This window comes from Cyprinodon tularosa, unplaced genomic scaffold (assembly GCF_016077235.1).
Source record: "Cyprinodon tularosa strain WSP-4 unplaced genomic scaffold, ASM1607723v1 ctg634, whole genome shotgun sequence".
Taxonomy (NCBI): domain Eukaryota; kingdom Metazoa; phylum Chordata; class Actinopteri; order Cyprinodontiformes; family Cyprinodontidae; genus Cyprinodon; species Cyprinodon tularosa.
The window spans coordinates 967501-987500 of NW_024039379.1; the positions used below are offsets into that span (position 1 = coordinate 967501).

Below are 20000 nucleotides of genomic sequence, written 5' to 3' on the forward strand. Positions count from 1 at the left end.
CGGACCCCCGGCTGCCCTCAGCGCCGCTCTGAGCTGACCTGATCCTGATGCAACCCCACCCCAACATTAAAGCCATTAAATTATTTCTCATGAACAGTTTTATACGAACAACAAAGACAAAAAACCCAGAAATTAAAGTGGCTGAAAGTCTGAAGGACAAAAACATGAACGGCCAGAGGAGCAACAGGAAACAATTAGAGCTGTTAGACTTAAACATCGTTAAATGGCCGATTTAATCACTAAAGCCAGCACAGAGTTTATAAACATGCTGCAATGAAACCATGAAGGACAGAAGAGATACAGAAATAAAGCTCTGAAAGAAGTATCTAAAAAGTAGACTCTCTGAGCAATCAAAGCAAAGCAAATGATTGTTGATGCTAGATGAAGGGGTGACCCTGTTGGTTACTATGGAAACAATTGAGCAGGAGCAGCGAGTGAATCACACTCACTTCCTGAGGTTCTTCTATCTTTCAGGGACTCAGTAACTCAGTACCAGGACCTGCTGTCCCGTACTGGAGGACAAATTGACATCTGGTGAAGATCTGAATAGTTACGTCACATCCAGGACCAGTGATTGGTTAAAGCAACTCAAACTGATACTAAATGATTACAGGTGCTGGTCATAAAATTAGAATATCATGAAAAAGTAGATTGATTTCAGTAATTCCATTTAAAAAGTGAAACTTGTATATTATATTCATACATTACATACAAACTCATATATTTCAGATGTTTATTTTGTTTAATTTTGATGATTACAAATGACAACAAATGAAAATCTCAAATTCATCCATCCATCCATCCATCCATCTTCCTCCGCTTATCCGGGGTCGGGTCGCGGGGGCAGCAGCTTAAGAAGGGAGGCCCAGACTTCCCTCTCCCCAGCCACTTCTTCCAGCTCTTCAGGAGGAACCCCAAGGCGTTCCCAGGCCAGCCGAGAAACATAGTCTCTCCAGCGTGTCCTGGGTCTTCCCCGGGGCCTCCCCCCGGTGGGACGTGCCCGGAACACCTCACCAGGGAGGCGTCCAGGAGGCATCCTAAACAGATGCCCAAGCCACCTCAACTGGCTCCTCTCGACGTGGAGGAGCAGCGGCTCTACTCCGAGTCCCTCCCGGATGACCGAGCTTCTCACCCTATCTCTAAGGGAGAGCCCAGCCACCCTACGGAGGAAACCCATTTCGGCCGCTTGTATCCGCGATCTCGTTCTTTCGGTCATGACCCAGAGTTCATGACCATAGATGAGGGTAGGAACGTAGATCGACCGGTAAATCGAGAGCTTCGCTTTTTGACTCAGTTCTCTCTTCACCACGACGGACCAATTAAGAACAGGGATACCATGGTCCTTCAACCAGGTACTGGTAGCTTTGGCACTGTGTGCAGGTGCCAAGTCCTGTTGGAAAATGAAATCTGCATCTCCAAAAAGTTGGTCAGCTGCAGGAAGCATGAAGTGCTCTAAAACTTCCTGGTATGTGGCTGCGTTGACCCTGGACCTCAGAAAACACAATGGACCAACACCAGCAGATGACATGGCACCCCAAACCATCACTGACTGTGGAAACTTTACACTGGACTTCAAGCAACGTGGATGAAGTGCCTCTCTTCTTTTCCTCCAGACTCTGGGACCTTGATTTCCAAAGGAAATGCAAAATTTACTTTCATCAGAGAACATGACTTTGGACCACTCACCAGCAGTCCAGTCCTGTTTCTCTTTAGCCCAGGCAAGACGCTTCTGACGCTGTCTGTGGTTCAAGAGTGGCTTGACACAAGGAATGCGACAGCAGAAACCCATGTCTTTCATACGTCTGTGTGTGGTGGTTCTTGAAGCACTCACTCCAGCTGCAGTCCACTCTTTGTGAATCTCCCCCACATTTTTGAATGGGTTTTGTTTCACAATCCTCTCCAGGGTGCGGTTATCTCTCTTGCTTGTACACTTTTTTCGACCACATCTTTTCCTTCCCTTCGCCTCTCTATTAATGTGCTTGGACACTGAGCTCTGTGAACAGCCAGCCTGTTTAGCGATGACCTTTTGTGTCTTGCCCTCCTTGTGCAAGGTGTCGATGGTCGTCTTTTGGACAACTGTCAAGTCAGCAGTCTTCCCCATGATTGTGTAGCCTATAGAACTAGACTGAAAGACCATTTAAAGGCTTTTGCAGGTGGTTTGAGTTAATTAGCTGATTAGAGTGTGGCACCAGGGGCCATCAATTTTGAACCTTTTCACAATATTCTAATTTTCTGATATGATGAATTTGAGATTTTCATTTGTTGTCATTTGTAATCATCAAAATTAAACAAAATAAACATCTGAAATATATGAGTTTGTATGTAATGTATGAATATAATATACAAGTTTCACTTTTTAAATGGAATTACTGAAATCAATCTACTTTTTCATGATATTCTAATTTTATGACCAGCACCTGTATATGAATGTGTCGTTTGTGCTAATCACAGTTCAGCTTCGCTCTATTCACCAAGTCTGCGCTATTAGCATCACTTAACAGGCATCCCTTGCATCACCAACCCAACAAAGCTAACAACTCATTGACTCAATGGGGAATTCACCTGTAGAAGCTTTTGAAGCAGCATCTATCCTCAGGTATTTGAGCCACAGAGCAGCAACCAACCTACATCCCATAATATCTTATATTCAGCAAGTAGAGCTCCAGAGAGATTGTTTCAGGCTGAAGGTCAATTTATGCTTCATCTCAACTGTGCTAGCTTGACCCTGTGACAAACCTGTGGTTCACAGGGTCAAGAAATTGTTAATCCTTGGATTAAACCTTCCATAACAGAAGTATAACTGAACATTTTAGTCCGTGAGGCAGACACCCTGTCTGCTTTTAAGGCTAGGCTTAAAACTTTCCTTTTTGATAAAGCTTCTAGTTAGAGTGGCTCAGGTTATCCTGAGCTATCTCTATAGTTCTGCTGCTATAGGCTTAGACTGCTGGAGGACATAGGGACCCCTTTTTCATCATTCTGCTTCATTCTATCTCTATTCTCCCACTCTGCAGAATCTGTTAGTTCAATCTCTAACGTTCTGCTCTCTCTGCTTTTTCTCATAGTAGCTTCATCTGGTCTGTTCCTGTTTGGCTGTGACTCCATCCTGGAGAGAAATATCAGCTGTGCTGCTGCCATCAACACCTTTGTTTCTAGATGTTGGAGCTTGGCCTGTTTTCCAGTGTAGTCCTGTTTCTCTGACTGTGACTAACTGGATGTGCTCTCTTCATCCTCTGACATGGGAGCTGGCTCGGAGCTCGTCTGTCTGGCTGTGTGTTTCCTGGACGGGGCCGCCTGTGGAGCTGGTTGACAGTTGCCTTTTGTATCTATGCTTCTTTTTCTAGACTGAATAGAATTGAATTTAACATTTGGATCTACCTGTAGACTGCTGCTGTTCATCATTTGGCATTAAGAAGTAAAAAAGCAAAGAGATCAAGTGATTCCAGGATAACAGATAAAATTAACATTAAACAGAACTCTGAACTCAAACCATGAAACACTGAGGAGACCTTCTGCTTAGGGATGGCTGGACTAGCTGCCAGGGTTTGGGCCTCTGAGGGGACAGGGTTCCAGTCAGGCTTAGTCTACATTAGATGCTGGTGAGCCTGAATCAAGGGGTCTGGATGGGATGCCGAGTGCCTCACCCACTTCCTGACCTGGTGCCTCACACTTTACCCCACCCGGTGCCCCCCTGGTGGTGCCTAACGTGCTGGTGCCTCATTTTTGGGGTGCCATATCTGGTGCCTCACTCACCAGTACCTCACTTGGTGGTGCTTCCCCTGGTGGTGCCTCGCTTGCTGGTGCCTCACTCTGTGCCTCAACCGGTTCCTCACTCGATGGTGCCTTACCCTGTGCCTCTCTGGCCTGGGGGCTGTTGCTGCTGTGCTTCAGGGACAGCCTACCTCTGTGCTGGCTCTCTATGATATCTTGTTTCTGTGAGCTGCTGGATTCAGGTGAACACGTCCTTTGCTCCTCTGGTCGCCTTTTGGTCCAACCAGTATAACAACCACACATCTTGTGGTTTATAAAAACCCATTAAACACGCAGTCCTGCATATGCTGCTCTACACCCACTGGCAATAAAATAATCTAAATGATTTAAGGAACCCAGCTGACTATTGCAATAAAGAACCAGTCTGGATTTCTTGAAATCAATCAGATTTATCAGGATATTATTTTAAACAGTAGATTTAAAACAGTTGTATTCCATGTAATCAACCAGCTTCTCTACAGCAGGGTTCCTACCAGCGCCGTTACTCCATCAGCTGATTAGGCTGTTAGGCTGATCCAAGGTCAGACTAACGGCTCCGGAAATGTTGTTTCTGAACACATTTAGCAGCTTATTGCACATAGACATAACGATTATAGATGTGATAAAGTGCTGCTGACAGAAACAATGAACAGTAACAGAAAAATCCACTGAGGCATCAGGATCTGGATCAGAAGACAGAAAATAAACGACTGCAGAGAAGAGATGAAAACTTCATAAAACAGAAGAGAACCAAAAGATCCAAACTGAGATTCAACCACAGTAACTCTAACAAACTGAAAGCTGTTTTTTTCTACAGACAGTGAACATCTCACAGCTCTGATAGAGAACATCCTGGGAGAGATCATTGATGTTTAATGAGGAAAACCTGAAGAGCTTCAAACAGAAAATGTTTTTCAGACTGAGGAGCCGGAAGTTTCCCACATTCTGACTCCAACAGCCAGAGGAAGCAGCAGGAACTCAGACCAGTGCTCTTTACTGGGAGCTCCAGTTTACTCACCCACTTCCAACCAAAGGTCTCCCAAGTTCTCCTAACCGGGGGGTCTGCTTCTCTCTGGGGTAGAGGGGGAGTCCTCCTTCTCCCAGCTCCTCCTCCTCCACCTCAGGGTCCCGTGCTCTCACCTCACAGTGAGCGCTCACCAGTAAACCCAGCACCAGCACCAGTTCTCCCACTGCCATCATGTCGGCCGGTTGTGTGAAGTTCTGTGAGACCCCCCCGGCTGCCTTTAAGGAGGAGGCAGAGAGAGGAAGAGGAGGGGGAGGAGGTCCTGCCCCTTGTTTCCTCACCCAGCCTCTGCTCCCTCCCTGATGGGATTTCATTTTGATCCTGGATCCGATCCAGGGTCCGCACCTGGTTCTGATCCAGGATCAACCTCTGGATTGTTCTGGACTTTAGACTCTTTAATGAAAAAGGCAGCATGGAACCTGAAAATAAGATCAGATGTCATCCAGAGACAAATAAAGCAGCTCTAAGGAAACTTCAGCATCTTTTCTCAATGGAGGACATTTGATCTCATGTTTGCTTTTTGTGGATCTTTGATTTTCCTGTTTTTATTTTAATGATGTCACTGTTGGTCCCTCATATGTAGCTGCAGGAGGTTTAAAAATACTCTGAATCTGCACACATTTCTACAGAACCAACAGGGGGCGCTGTGGCTGAGCTGGTCAGACACAAAAGCAGAGGCCCTCTGATTAAATGAGAAGTCCGCTCACATTCAGAATTCAAACTTCTAAAAGTTCTTTAAATCTGAAATGATTCCATCCTGTTCAATAAATGATCAGTGTTTTTAATTCAGAGTAATTTTCATGTGAATGTGCTTTACTGGAGGCATCCATGTTTGTCAAAGAACACTACTGCCACCTACTGGTTAGTGACGTCACGGTGCGGTATCGGCTGTTGATCAAGTCCCAGTGCTGTATCTGGTGTTTGTCACAACGCGCTATTATCCAAGTCATCCTGAAAACATTCTTCTTCCAAATGTTGGCTACATATTACAGGTTTTTTCTCTGGCCAGAAGTTCGATGGCAAATCCTCCCTCTTCAAGTTGGCGATCCAACGACCAACCCGTCCGTGGAGGATCAGGAATCAGAAAGGTGGAATAACTCTTTTTTTCACTTTTCCCCGATGTATTCCAGCATCCAGCTGCCATGCACGTGGGCATTGTCAGTTTCACTATAGCTCTGGTGAATTTCAATGGTGAAGTCCTCTGGAAATCTTCAATAATTGTTGTTGATTGCAGATGTGTCTAGTAGTTCCCATTTAGCTTGGAAAGCGGGGAGAATGGCGCTAGGCTTACCGCACCGTGACGTCACTGCTGGAAGACGGCAGGAGGGAGGGGTTACTATCCATTAATTATTCCTCGCTGACCGGACTTTTCCTTTAAAGGTCTTCTGGTTCTGAAGTTGCTCCTCTGGCCGTTCATGGTGTTCAGCTATGGATCAGCTTCACGGTTCTGTAGCTCCATGGTCACAGTTTGGTCCCATAAACAGGATTCTGGGTCCAAATTCTGGCAGCTTTTCTAATCCCAACAACCTCAATCAGTTGTTCACTCTACAGGACATTACTTTATTTTTTTTTCCCTATCTGTTAGTTTTACACACTCTTCTAAGGTGCACATTGTGTGACCACTTTTACTATAACCTTTGCTGCTGTAACATCACAATTTCCCCATTATGCGACAATAAACAGATTTTCTATTCTATTCTTTTCTATTCTATGCTTCTTTTTCTATGTCTGCTTCTGTCTCCTTGAACCCCAGTGGGCCTCAGCAGATGGCCGCTCACACTGAGCCTGGTTCTGCTGGAGGTTTCTTCCTTTTCAAAGGGAGTTTTTCCTCTCCACTGTCGCTACAAGCATGCTTAGTGTGAGGGATTGCTGAAGAGTCAATGAGTCGATGCAATCAGCTGGTTTTCCTTAGATAGAAAACTTTGAATCAATCTGACTGGATGATCTGGTGAACTGGAAAGTGACCTGAGATGACATGATGTGAATTGGAGCTATAGAAATAAACTGAATAGAACTGAATTCTATTCTATATAAAAGTCTGCATGACAAGAATAAATCTTTAACCTGCAGAATCTTTCAGCTCCAACGACCCTGAAGCTTCAAGGTTTTTCTTTTTTTTTTTTTTTTTTTTTTTTCCAAGGTTCAAGGTTCAAGGTTTTTCTAGTTCAGAAATAAAAATAGGTTGTGTTGAACTATTCAGTCTCTGCAGACTGATGACCAACAGGAGGCGCTGTAGCTCAGCAGGTCAGAGCATCAGGATCAGCAGAATATCAACGATCACCAATGGAAGGTCTTATTATTGGATGAGCTCATAATTACATCATAACTCGGAACCCAGTGAGTCCTGGTTCTGCTGGATTGGGTATAGAGGGTCCAGATGAAGATGTTTGATTCAAACATCTTCATCTGTTATCCTGCAAAACAAATAATCTAAAGGATAAAACTCTGGTTGCTAATTCATCCTGATCAAATCCTTTTCATTTAATCAATTCCTCCTTTAATCCCAAAACTGTGAGAAGATTTAAAATCCTTTAACTGCATCAAACATTAATTAAACAATCTATATTCCTGTATGTATGAGAGCTTCTGCTCCTCTGCTGTCATTCTTCTGTTCAACGCTTTGAAATATAAACATGAATGAATTAAATAATAACAACAATAATGATAGGAGGCATCCTTCATCATCTTCCCCTTCCTCACTAGCAGGCCTTCTTCCTGTTTGTGAGACCATGATGGACCGATGATGATGATGATGATGATGATGAAAGATGTCCTGCTGAGCAAAAACAGCTGCTGCAGTTACTTATCTGTCCAGCAGATGGCAGCAGACCTGCTCTAATCAAACGGATCAACTTTCAGAAATTGTATTTTTCCATTCCTGTCTGAAGATCTCAGGATTTTATGATTTTTTTGAATAAACTGTTCGTTAATTGAATAGCTGTATAAATTTACTATTGATTTATTAAGAAAAATAAACATAAAAACTAAAATTTCCTTTATAGCTGCTTCTGCTGCTGTTTTCCAGCACAAAGGATCCAGTTTTTAGATTAGATTATATTGAACTTTCTTGTCATTACACAGGTTCAGGTTCAAGGCAACGAGATGCAGTTTAGGTCTAACCAGAAGTGCAACAGCAGCAACTGCAGGATAAATAATGGTTCCATAAATACAGGACAAGGGTTATACTGAATGAGTATAGAGATGAATACTATTATAAATAATAAATATAATATATAGATCACTAGTGTTATGAACTAAATTTACAGCTGGATATAAAGTAAATATAATATACAGTTCAACAGATTATTAGAACTGAATCTGTTCATGCAGAGTTTATAAATAAAGTTGATCCACAGAGACTCAGAGGCTTTGATGAGTCAGCAGAAACCCTGGAGTCAATGGGGACAATAACCCCCCCCAGAAAAATTAGCAGGCAGGAGATAAATTCCTCGCTCAGCTGATCTCCTCAACTTTGAACAAACATGGATCCATCAGGCAGCTGCTTCACTTTACAGACCTTAGATTTTAATCCTGCTGAATATTCTGCTTATTATACACTTTTCACATTAAATTAGATTACAATCTGCTTTCTTTTGATTTTTATAAATAATATTTAGTTTTCAGCACAAATGAGAGATTCTAAAATCAAATATCTTCACCTTTGAGCTGAAATATGACCTTAATTCTGATTTAATCAGAACCAGAAGGAAAGCAGGAAGAATCTGTTTGCTGCTTTTTACTGATAAAGATGAAATTAATCCTCCTGTTTTCCTGAAGAGCAGCGAGAAACAACAAGAGAAGGAATCAATGTTTAAATAATAAACGAGATCAAATAGAATCCATGAAAACAAAAGCAGGAAACTTTTTAAATAATCGATGGAATCAGCTGCTTTAATCTGAGATAAGGTAATGGTCAAATGGTCAAGCCTGGTTTTAGTTTAGAAAACATGCAAATAGAAACGGATGAACGGGTCCCCCCCTTTGGAATGGGGGTCGTTTGGCTTCTTTGTTAGCCTGCAATGCCCCATACCTGTCTATGTCTCTGAAAGGGGGGGTCGTTAGAGGGAATGGTTGGTCTGGCTGAAGAGGCGAAGTCTTCAAGAGAGGGACAAGATTCTGCTGTCCATCTCCTGATGGACAAAGGACATTCATTTCAGGACCAGAATTTCCACATTTTGGACAAAGAAGATGGTTTGAGAGGAAGGAAGCATCTATGTTAGGAAATAAAATCCAACCTTAAACAGAAATATGAACTAATGTTTATTATCTCTGTTATAATGTGACCTGAAGCATTTAATGCTTCATTAAGGTTTTCCTTCATTAAGCTTCATTTTCGGAGGGAATTAAGATTAAATTGATTTTCCTCTTCGATGCAGATTAAACTTTAACTGAACTGTAAATTAAAGCTGAACAAGAAGAGCCTCCATCAGATAATAAATGTCCAGTTCATCATCAAACCATTTGATCATCTTTATAGAATGACTCATCATTTGATCTAATTTAGTCCTTGTCTTCCTTATTTTACTGCTTTTCTTCCAGTAAAACCAGTTGGTTTGGATGCGGATGCAGAGGCTGATGGATCCAGGATGATATTAATGTGATTGCAGTGCCCCCCCCCCTCCCTCGTCACTATGGTAACCCCCAGCATCCCATAATGCTGCCTCTGTCTGAAATGAAATATAAAAGCCTCTAAAAATAGTCCGGCGCCGTCGCTGACCGACCAGAGAGAGAGAGAGAGGATGGATGAGAGTCTTTGCTGAGTCACAGCAGAGGAAGACTCCTCTGGAGGCACCGTGTTCCTCAAACACCTGGAGATGCTGCAGCTCCATCATGGACCTGCAGCCTCTGCAGGAGTCTGACCTGAACGCTCCTGATCAGGACTTCCTGTGGAGAAGCTGAGGAAGAAAAGAACCTTAACTTCATATTCTGATCAGTTTAACTCCAGATTAATGTAAATATAAACAGGATTTGATTTCAGGATTTCTTATGGAAGTTCTGGATGTTTCTGAATTATTGAAAATCTCAGAGAAACTTCTGGGTCTCATGAAGAGGAAGAAACTTAAACCATCTTCTGTCTCATTTCCAGCTCCTCTGTCTTCGTCTCCCTCCCTCCTCTGAGCTTTGCTGCACAACAACAAGTTGTCCCCCTCCCTCCCTCCCCCTTTCCTCACCCCCCTCCCTCCCTCACGTGTCCTCCCTCCACCCCTCCTCTCATCCAGTAGCAGAAAGATCTGGGGCAGACGGAGGCGAAGTGCAGCAGAGCAGAGAGGACAGCTCAGGAGACGAGTTGGACAACAATCCCATCATGGACGCCCTGAGGAAAGGATTCTCCATGGCGAAGGACGGAGTGGTGGCCGCCGCCGAGAAGACCAAGGCCGGGGTGGAGGAGGCCGCCAGCAAGACCAAGGATGGGGTCATGTATGTGGGTAAGAAGCAGCGCCGCAAAAACACTTTATTAGGGAATAAAGGAAACATCCAGAAAAACTACAAGTTTATGTTTTATAATAATCTGAGGGAATAATTAGAATCAAAGTTTTAAACTCATCAGGAAGAAAATATCTGACATAAATGTTCATTTCTGGGACGATTAGAGGGATGGAAAATAAAATTAGACTGAATTTATTCCTCTAATGTCTGTTTTTAAATATTTTAAATCATTTTTACAGAAGAGGCCTAAAAATAGACGAATGATGTCAGACTGAAACTCCATAAAAATAAAAAATATTTACAGGAAATTAATGAAAAATATACTTTTTAAAACACTTTTACTTTCCTTTAAAATAACAAAGATCTAAAATATTTTCTGTCAAATTTCACAACAATATTTAATAAATTTAATAAATAAAACATTAAAGGAAGTCGGTGGAGAAACAAAATAAATTATTAAAGATGAAAGATGTGAGAAGCTGAGTCATCATGACGATGCAGATAATCTGCAGCAGGAAAAAAAGACTATTATTTTATAATCTGAGTGGAATTTGAAGGCAAATAAAAACAAGCTAAAATCATCAGGAAGTTGAGATGATGGAGGGAGGAGGAGAATCAGGAGGAGAACATCAACACCATAAAAAACTGGAACAAACAGAATCTTCTTAAATCTTTAAACAGGTTTGATCAAAGAAACAGGAAGTGATCAGGAAGTAGCTCAGACTGAAGAACCAGAAGGTCCACTTTTTGTTCTGTTCAGAAACGATTCTTCCCTTCAGTCTGGATCTTCTTTCACTGATCTTGATTCACCTGATTCAGTTCCTCGGTTTTAGGGATTGAAAAATAAGAAAAATCCAGAACCTAATCCAGTTTAGAGATTAGAGAATAAAAACCGGTTCTGATCAGGAGAGGAAACCGTAGGAGACGAGACTCTCTGAGATTTTAATCAGATTAAAGCAAAATAAAAATGATTCCTAATGATCAGATTTTCGGTTTATTTCTGATGACAGAAAGATCCGAACATCTTTCCTGCCCTTCTACCATGACGACCCTCACAGGCCCACAGGAAGTGATGTCACAGCCCTCTGTGGTCGGCTGATGGATGAGGGGAACTGAGCTGCACCCATCCTCCTGGCTTCGCTCAGGGCCAACAGAACCGCAGAAGGTTCTGGGAGTGCTGGGAGGGGCCACTGGTTCCTCCTTGGTGACTGGGAGCTAAACGAATCTGTTTGGGTCAAAGTTCAACATTTCTTCCTCCTGATGATGCAGGATTTAGAGACGACCTTCAACCTGCATCATGTTTCTCTGTGTTTGATTAACTTGGTCTGAATATTTGGATGAAACCTTCAAGCTTTTTCAAATCAAAAGCATAAAAAATCAACTTAAACCAACCAGGAAACTTCTGGAGCCTCTGGATGTTTGCTGGACTGAAGCAGAAAGATTTGCTTTGGATGAATAGATCAGAAAACCTGATTAGACGTAATGTAGCCTGATGGAGAACTTTGCTCCTGAACAGCGGCTCAGGTTTTTTATTGTCTTTTTTTTTTTTTTGAACATTACAAACTGTAGGGGGCGCTGCAGCTACAATTAAAGATTATTGGCTCATTTTGATTTGGTATCTTTCAGATGAATCTTTATTTGGGTTCATGGTTCATCTCCAAATAGTTAGGCAGCATTTTTTACACAGGAAATGAGAGAAAAGCAAAGTGAGGCGTCAGAACATTAAACCATCCTTTAGCCTCATCAAATATGCATCAGATTGGCTCTGAAACTTCCTCCGTTATTGATCTGTGGGCCAGAAGATTCTCATCTTTCAGCTTCACCTCAAACTTCTGGGAAAGCGGCCTCGCCCAGAGGTTCTGTGACCTATGGGAAAGCGGCCGGGCCCAGAGGTTCTGTGACCTATGGGAAAGCGGCCGAGCCCAGAGGTTCTGTGACCTATGGGAAAGCGGCCGGGCCCAGAGGTTCTGTGACCTATGGGAAAGCGGCCGGGCCCAGAGGTTCTGCGACCTATGGGAAAGCGGCGCGCCCAGAGGTTCTGTGACCTATGGGAAAGCGGCCGGGCCCAGAGGTTCTGTGACCTATGGGAAAGCGGCCGGGCCCAGAGGTTCTGTGACCTATGGGAAAGCGGCCGGGCCCAGAGGTTCTACGACCTATGGGAAAGCGGCCGGGCCCAGAGGTTCTGAGACCTATGGGAAAGCGGCCGGGCCCAGAGGTTCTGAGACCTATGGGAAAGCGGCCGGGCCCAGAGGTTCTGAGACCTATGGGAAAGCGGCACGCCCAGAGGTTCTGTGACCTATGGGAAAGCGGCACGCCCAGAGGTTCTGTGACCTATGGGAAAGCGGCCGGGCCCAGAGGTTCTGCGACCTATGGGAAAGCGGCCGGGCCCAGAGGTTCTGTGACCTATGGGAAAGCGGCCGGGCCCAGAGGTTCTGCGACCTATGGGAAAGCGGCACGCCCAGAGGTTCTGTGACCTATGGGAAAGCGGCACGCCCAGAGGTTCTGTGACCTATGGGAAAGCGGCCGGGCCCAGAGGTTCTGCGACCTATGGGAAAGCGGCCGGGCCCAGCGGCCGGGTCCAGAGGTTCTGGGACCTATGGGAAAGCGGCCGGGCTCAGAGGTTCTGTGACCTATGGGAAAGCGGCCGAGCCCAGAGGTTCTGTGACCTATGGGAAAGCGGCCGAGCCCAGAGGTTCTGTGACCTATGGGAAAGCGGCCGAGCCCAGAGGTTCTGCGACCTATGGGAAAGCGGCCGAGCCCAGAGGTTCTGCGACCTATGGGAAAGCGGCCGAGCCCAGAGGTTCTGTGACCTATGGGAAAGCGGCCGGGCTCAGAGGTTCTGTGACCTATGGGAAAGCGGCCGGGCTCAGAGGTTCTGTGACCTATGGGAAAGCGGCCGAGCCCAGAGGTTCTGCGACCTATGGGAAAGCGGCCGAGCCCAGAGGTTCTGCGACCTATGGGAAAGCGGCCGGGCTCAGAGGTTCTGTGACCTATGGGAAAGCGGCCGGGCCCAGAGGTTCTGCGACCTATGGGAAAGCGGCCGAGCCCAGAGGTTCTGCGACCTATGGGAAAGCGGCCGGGCTCAGAGGTTCTGTGACCTATGGGAAAGCGGCCGGGCCCAGAGGTTCTGAGACCTATGGGAAAGCGGCCGGGCCCAGAGGTTCTGTGACCTATGGGAAAGCGGCCGGGCCCAGAGGTTCTGCGACCTATGGGAAAGCGGCCGGGCCCAGAGGTTCTGCGACCTATGGGAAAGCGGCCGGGCCCAGAGGTTCTGCGACCTATGGGAAAGCGGCCGAGCCCAGAGGTTCTGCGACCTATGGGAAAGCGGCCGGGCCCAGAGGTTCTGCGACCTATGGGAAAGCGGCCGGGCTCAGAGGTTCTGCGACCTATGGGAAAGCGGCCGAGCCCAGAGGTTCTGAGACCTATGGGAAAGCGGCCGGGCCCAGAGGTTCTGTGACCTATGGGAAAGCGGCCGGGCCCAGAGGTTCTGCGACCTATGGGAAAGCGGCCGGGCCCAGAGGTTCTGCGACCTATGGGAAAGCGGCCGGGCCCAGAGGTTCTGCGACCTATGGGAAAGCGGCCGAGCCCAGAGGTTCTGTGACCTATGGGAAAGCGTCCGAGCCCAGAGGTTCTGCGACCTATGGGAAAGCGGCCGAGCCCAGAGGTTCTGCGACCTATGGGAAAGCGACCGGGCCCAGAGGTTCTGCGACCTATGGGAAAGCGGCCGAGCCCAGAGGTTCTGCGACCTATGGGAAAGCGGCCGAGCCCAGAGGTTCTGCGACCTATGGGAAAGCGACCGGGCTCAGAGGTTCTGCGACCTATGGGAAAACTGCCGGGCTCAGAGGTTCTGTGACCTATGGGAAAGCGGCCGAGCCCAGAGGTTCTGTGACCTATGGGAAAGCGGCCGGGCTCAGAGGTTCTGTGACCTATGGGAAAGCGGCCGAGCCCAGAGGTTCTGCGACCTATGGGAAAGCGGCCGGGCCCAGAGGTTCTGTGACCTATGGGAAAGCGGCCGGGCCCAGAGGTTCTGAGACCTATGGGAAAGCGGCCGGGCCCAGAGGTTCTGTGACCTATGGGAAAGCGGCCGGGCCCAGAGGTTCTGCGACCTATGGGAAAGCGGCCGAGCCCAGAGGTTCTGTGACCTATGGGAAAGCGTCCGAGCCCAGAGGTTCTGTGACCTATGGGAAAGCGGCCGAGCCCAGAGGTTCTGCGACCTATGGGAAAGCGGCCGAGCCCAGAGGTTCTGGGACCTATGGGAAAGCGGCCAAGCCCAGAGGTTCTCTGACCTATGGGAAAGCGGCCGGGCCCAGAGGTTCTGCGACCTATGGGAAAGCGGCCGGGCCCAGAGGTTCTGCGACCTATGGGAAAGCGGCCGGGCCCAGAGGTTCTGCGACCTATGGGAAAGCGGCCGAGCCCAGAGGTTCTGCGACCTATGGGAAAGCGACCGGGCCCAGAGGTTCTGCGACCTATGGGAAAGCGGCCGAGCCCAGAGGTTCTGCGACCTATGGGAAAGCGGCCGAGCCCAGAGGTTCTGCGACCTATGGGAAAGCGACCGGGCTCAGAGGTTCTGCGACCTATGGGAAAACTGCCGGGCTCAGAGGTTCTGTGACCTATGGGAAAGCGGCCGAGCCCAGAGGTTCTGTGACCTATGGGAAAGCGGCCGGGCTCAGAGGTTCTGTGACCTATGGGAAAGCGGCCGAGCCCAGAGGTTCTGCGACCTATGGGAAAGCGGCCGGGCCCAGAGGTTCTGTGACCTATGGGAAAGCGGCCGGGCCCAGAGGTTCTGAGACCTATGGGAAAGCGGCCGGGCCCAGAGGTTCTGTGACCTATGGGAAAGCGGCCGGGCCCAGAGGTTCTGCGACCTATGGGAAAGCGGCCGAGCCCAGAGGTTCTGTGACCTATGGGAAAGCGTCCGAGCCCAGAGGTTCTGTGACCTATGGGAAAGCGGCCGAGCCCAGAGGTTCTGCGACCTATGGGAAAGCGGCCGAGCCCAGAGGTTCTGGGACCTATGGGAAAGCGGCCAAGCCCAGAGGTTCTCTGACCTATGGGAAAGCGGCCGGGCCCAGAGGTTCTGCGACCTATGGGAAAGCGGCCGGGCCCAGAGGTTCTGCGACCTATGGGAAAGCGGCCGGGCCCAGAGGTTCTGCGACCTATGGGAAGGCGGCCGGGCCCAGAGGTTCTGCGACCTATGGGAAGGCGGCCGGGCCCAGAGGTTCTGGGACCTATGGGAAAGCGGCCGGGCCCAGAGGTTCTGCGACCTATGGGAAAGCGGCCGGGCCCAGAGGTTCTGCGACCTATGGGAAAGCGGCCGAGCCCAGAGGTTCTGTGACCTATGGGAAAGCGGCCGAGCCCAGAGGTTCTAAGACCTATGGGAAAGCGGCCGGGTCCAGAGGTTCTAAGACCTATGGGAAAACGGCCGGGCCCAGAGGTTCTGTGACCTATGGGAAAGCGGCCGGGCCCAGCGGCCGGGTCCAGAGGTTCTGTGACCTATGGGAAAGCGACCGGGCCCAGAGGTTCTGTGACCTATGGGAAAGCGACCGGGCCCAGAGGTTCTGTGACCTATGGGAAAGCGGCCGGGCCCAGAGGTTCTGTGACCTATGGGAAAGCGGCCGAGCCCAGTGGTTCTGCGACATATGGGAAAGTGGCCGGGCCCAGAGGTTCTGCGACCTATGGGAAAGCGGCTGGGCCCAGAGGTTCTTTGACCTATGGGAAAGCGGCCGGGCCCAGAGGTTCTTTGACCTATGGGAAAGCGGCCGGACTCAGAGGTTCTGTGTTCCAGATCAGCTGACGGTGAATCACAGACGGTCCACTGAGACAAAGAGTCGGTTCTGTCTGATTCGTCACATGTTCCAGCGACACCCACAGACTGAATAATGGCCTAAAGCTGGATCTGATCCAGAGTAACACCTTCAGATCCATCTGAGGGAACCACAGAGCTTTAGGGATTGACTGTAAATGTTTACATTTATTATTAATCCTTGAATATTTTATAGTTATTTTTATATTGCAGCAATTTGATACTGAAAAATGTGAAATGCACCTTTTATTAAATGATTAGTTCATTAGAAATAGATATAACCTTTATTGTTTCTATTATTAATGTTTGATTGAGAATTTTCTCAATTACATTAGAAAATTATATTGAACTATTTAATGTTTTGATGAAAAATGATAATTAAAATATATTTTAGATAACTCTAATCAACAGCTTCCAGCCTTTTAATTGTGGATAGCTTGATTTAGTGGTTAATGCTGAGCTTTAAACCAGTTTGAAGCTGGGTTTGAATTAACTCCTCGTATTCTGGTGATTAAACGTATAACTGTAATTATTAAACATTAAACAATCAGAAATATCTCTATATAATCCAGCTGTTAACATAAAGGAATGATTTTAACACTAAAAACAAACCACTGAAATAATTTAACTGCAAGCAAACACACTTTATAAAGGCTAAACTTTACTAAACAAATAGTTCCTGTTACAGTTATTGTGTTTAATAATATTATTACCGGTAGATCGCACTAAACTACTGGAAGAAGAAAGAAAGCAAAGGGGAATGATGGATTTCAGCAGTTCTTAGAGGATTTAAACATTTAATTAAGCGTTTGCCTCGTTGTTTTCTACAGGCTTATCCTTAACAGAAAATATTTTTTTAAAAACCAGCATTGAGAGGAATTTGGTAAATGACTTTAATGGAGCTTTGCAGGCTGCGGTTCCAGGCTTGGGTTGTGGCGCTCAGGGCGTGGGCGGCCTGAGGAGTTCCAGCAGGAGTTCCAGCAACAGTTGTTTGTTTCATTGTTTGGATCCCATCAAAGGTCCAATCAGAAAGGGGAACTCTGTGTCTCCAGATATCCTGGGATCTGGATCATGGTTTGTCTCCATCAGTAAGACTCCAGAATTAGCAAAGTCCTGTCAAAAAACAGGACAGATGGGCCCAGTATTCAAGGTCAGACAGTCAGTAGGAAAGTTCAAAACCTTTATTAAAACCAAGCAGGCAAACAGAACTAAGGCGCGGAGCTGCAGACCTCAGCAGTTCCCAGGGTTATCCTGATGCTGCAGCCCTGGAGAACATGCAGGCAGGCGATCCAGGGAAAACAGATCAGGCAGGAACAGTTCTGAGATCCAGGGGTTCTGATCCGCAGAGGGACAGACAGATCCCGGGTTCCAGGAATCCTCAGAGTGTTTAGGCTGGTTCAGAGTCAGAACGGGTCCAGAAGCGGATGCAGACGGGCAGGTTCAGTGGTTGATGGACAGAGACAAGACGTGGTTCCAGGATTTCTGCAGGACTTTAAACTGGTCTCCTCCCAGGACCATGGCTTACGGGAATAAAACTGACCTTCTCCGCGTTCCGAGACAAAACCCTGAGGGGAACCAGGACAACAAGACAGACACTAAAACCCTCTCAATTAATTGGCTGCCAGGAACCAGGACACGAACCTTTGAACAAACTAAAACTAACCCAACCTAAAGACACCAAACATTGAACAAACCAAAAGCAAACAATGATCTGGCCTCGATAGCTGGGCTGGTCCCAGTATAAAGGAACAGAAGCAGGTGGATGAGATGAGTGATAATTATAGATGAGTGAAGTGAACAATGAAGGTGAGCTATCAGGGCAGATCATGACAATATCTTATTTCACAATAAGTGATCCAACGTGTTTCTCTTTTCCACCAAAACAAAATCACTTGAACACAGCGCCTTGGTGATTTCCACTTTTCCTGTAGGAGGGACCATCTTTGATACATGAATGCAGCATTAATTAGCGGCTAACTGGGAAAGAGGAGCAAAGGAACGCTCCAGTTGGGTTTGTTACCTACTGCGCCCCAGCGGAGCTGCAAAGCATGCTGGGAGCTGTAGTTATTTTGCTAATGATTACTTTTGCTCAAAAAATCATCCTCCCAGGAGCAAAATGAAATATGAACCCAAGATCCTGGTGAAACAAACCATCAATACAGACATTTCCAGAATAAGAAAACAATACCAAACAATGATCAGTTGTTAAAGAGAATATAATAAAAAGTATGAAATGTGAATTGTTGTCAGATAACATCCAGAAATTTAATGAATATGTTTCTGATTGACTCTGTTTTAAAATACAAACAGACTAATGAAAGAATGAAGGAAACTAAAGACATCAGAGGTAGAAACGCTGAGTTTGTTTGGAGCAGTGATGGTTACAGAGTCTGGGAGGAAAGATCTGCGATAACGCCTTTAGTGCCCCTAGGGGCAGCCGTCTGTTAGCGCAGGAGCTCTCCAGCTCTGAGCTCTGCAGCAGCTCCGTCTCTGCAGCAACTTCTGCTTTCTGTGACATCATCTCCAACCAGACAAGAAGCTGTCAGACGATTGGTCGTCATCGGACAGGACTGTTTGCTGATTGGTCCACAGCTACAGGAAGGAAAAAGATGGACGTCAGCTCATCTTATCTTCTTATAGAGTTAACCAGCCAGAGCTCATGCTGATTTACATGCAAGTTTCATAACTTTAAACTAAAATGACTGAATAATCCGGAGATCTGAGATTAGATTAGATCTGGATTAGAACCGGAGCTCAAGTCAACCTTAAATTAATTAAGGTTTATTTTAACATCATTTTCATTGCTTAGGGAACCAAATGAGGTAAATAAATGGTTGTTGTTGGGCAGCCGAAAACATGGAGTCAGATTATTCATGGACTATATCAGTGGTTAGTTTCCAATGTTTAATTTATTCCAGAGTCAAAGTTTCATTCATTTAGACTCAGTTTTATAAAACAAATTTTCTTTTAATTTGAACCTGATTTCTGGATGTTTTACAGGAAACAAGACAATGGAGGGCGTGGCGACGGGTGTGGGCTCAGGTAAAGCAAATATGGTTGGACATTCATTCATTTTATTTCTTAATGTTTTTCCTGCTTCTTTTCTATCTTCAGAGACGGAACATAAAAAATAGCACGATAACTTCGTCTCTTATATGTTTGCTAAAAGCTAAAACACTGATCTGTTCCTCCTGGTCTTGGCTTATTTGAAGGCAGCGCCTCCATCACTTTGCTTCCATTTGTTTAGAATAAATCAGCCGAGATATAAAGAGGAGAAATGAAACAGGTACGGAGGTGGCAGCATCATGGTGAGGGAGGAGGAGATACAAACCTACACTGGTAGATGATGTCCTCAGAATATTCAGATATAATCTCAGGTCCAAACAGACCTTTTAGAAAAATGTTTCTCCAAATTAGGAGGAAATACAAGGAATCTAACTGATCTTCAACATGTAGAGTTTCATCTTCTTTAATATCATCCAAGCAAAGATTCTAGATCTCTATATCTATATCTAATGAAGCTATGATTTAATGTTTAAATCTTTGATTTATGTCGCCAGTCGCTCAGAAGTCGACCGAACAGGCCAATGTGGTTGCTGACACAGCTGTTGCCGGGGCCAACGAGGTCGCCCAGGCAACAGTGGAAGGGGTGGAGAATGCAGCGTTGGCGAGCGGACTGGTCAAGAAGGTGAGTGATGTCACAGCAGGAAGTCTGACATCTTCTCACCTTTTAGATCTAAAATCACTTTTATGATTTTTTCAAGCTACATTAAAATCTTTTTCTTACAATTAAAAACCGTGATTTTTTTATTTTGTAATTTGTTTCTTTAATTTCTTAGCATCATTTCTGTCAGTAATACTTTAAAATGTGTTTTTGTTGATCTGGTTTTGTTGATGATGGTGATGGTGATGATGATGATGGTGATGATGATGATGATGGTGATGATGGTGATGATGGTGATGATGATGATGGTGATGATGGTGATGATGATGATGGTGATGATG

The 20000-nt window shown here is 46.0% G+C and overlaps 2 protein-coding genes and 1 pseudogene across 2 annotated transcripts in view; 1 reads left to right on the forward strand and 2 right to left on the reverse strand.

Annotated features, from left to right (window-relative positions):
• mmrn2a (multimerin 2a) overlaps positions 1 to 4983 on the reverse strand; it is a 21833-nt gene extending 16850 nt beyond the window's left edge. Inside the window, exon 1 of the mRNA XM_038308311.1 lies at positions 4766 to 4983. Within this exon, the coding sequence (XP_038164239.1) occupies positions 4766 to 4947 (182 nt within the window). The 5' untranslated portion in view covers positions 4948 to 4983. The remainder of the gene's footprint in view (positions 1 to 4765) is intronic.
• LOC119798741 overlaps positions 1 to 20000 on the reverse strand; it is a 171762-nt pseudogene that overhangs the window by 132555 nt on the left and 19207 nt on the right.
• The window catches only part of sncga (synuclein, gamma a), a 15547-nt gene continuing 5536 nt past the window's right edge, over positions 9990 to 20000 (forward strand). The window contains exons 1-3 of the mRNA XM_038308342.1: positions 9990 to 10197; positions 18996 to 19037; positions 19556 to 19683. Of these exons, the coding sequence (XP_038164270.1) occupies positions 10077 to 10197; positions 18996 to 19037; positions 19556 to 19683 (291 nt within the window). The 5' untranslated portion in view covers positions 9990 to 10076. The remainder of the gene's footprint in view (positions 10198 to 18995; positions 19038 to 19555; positions 19684 to 20000) is intronic.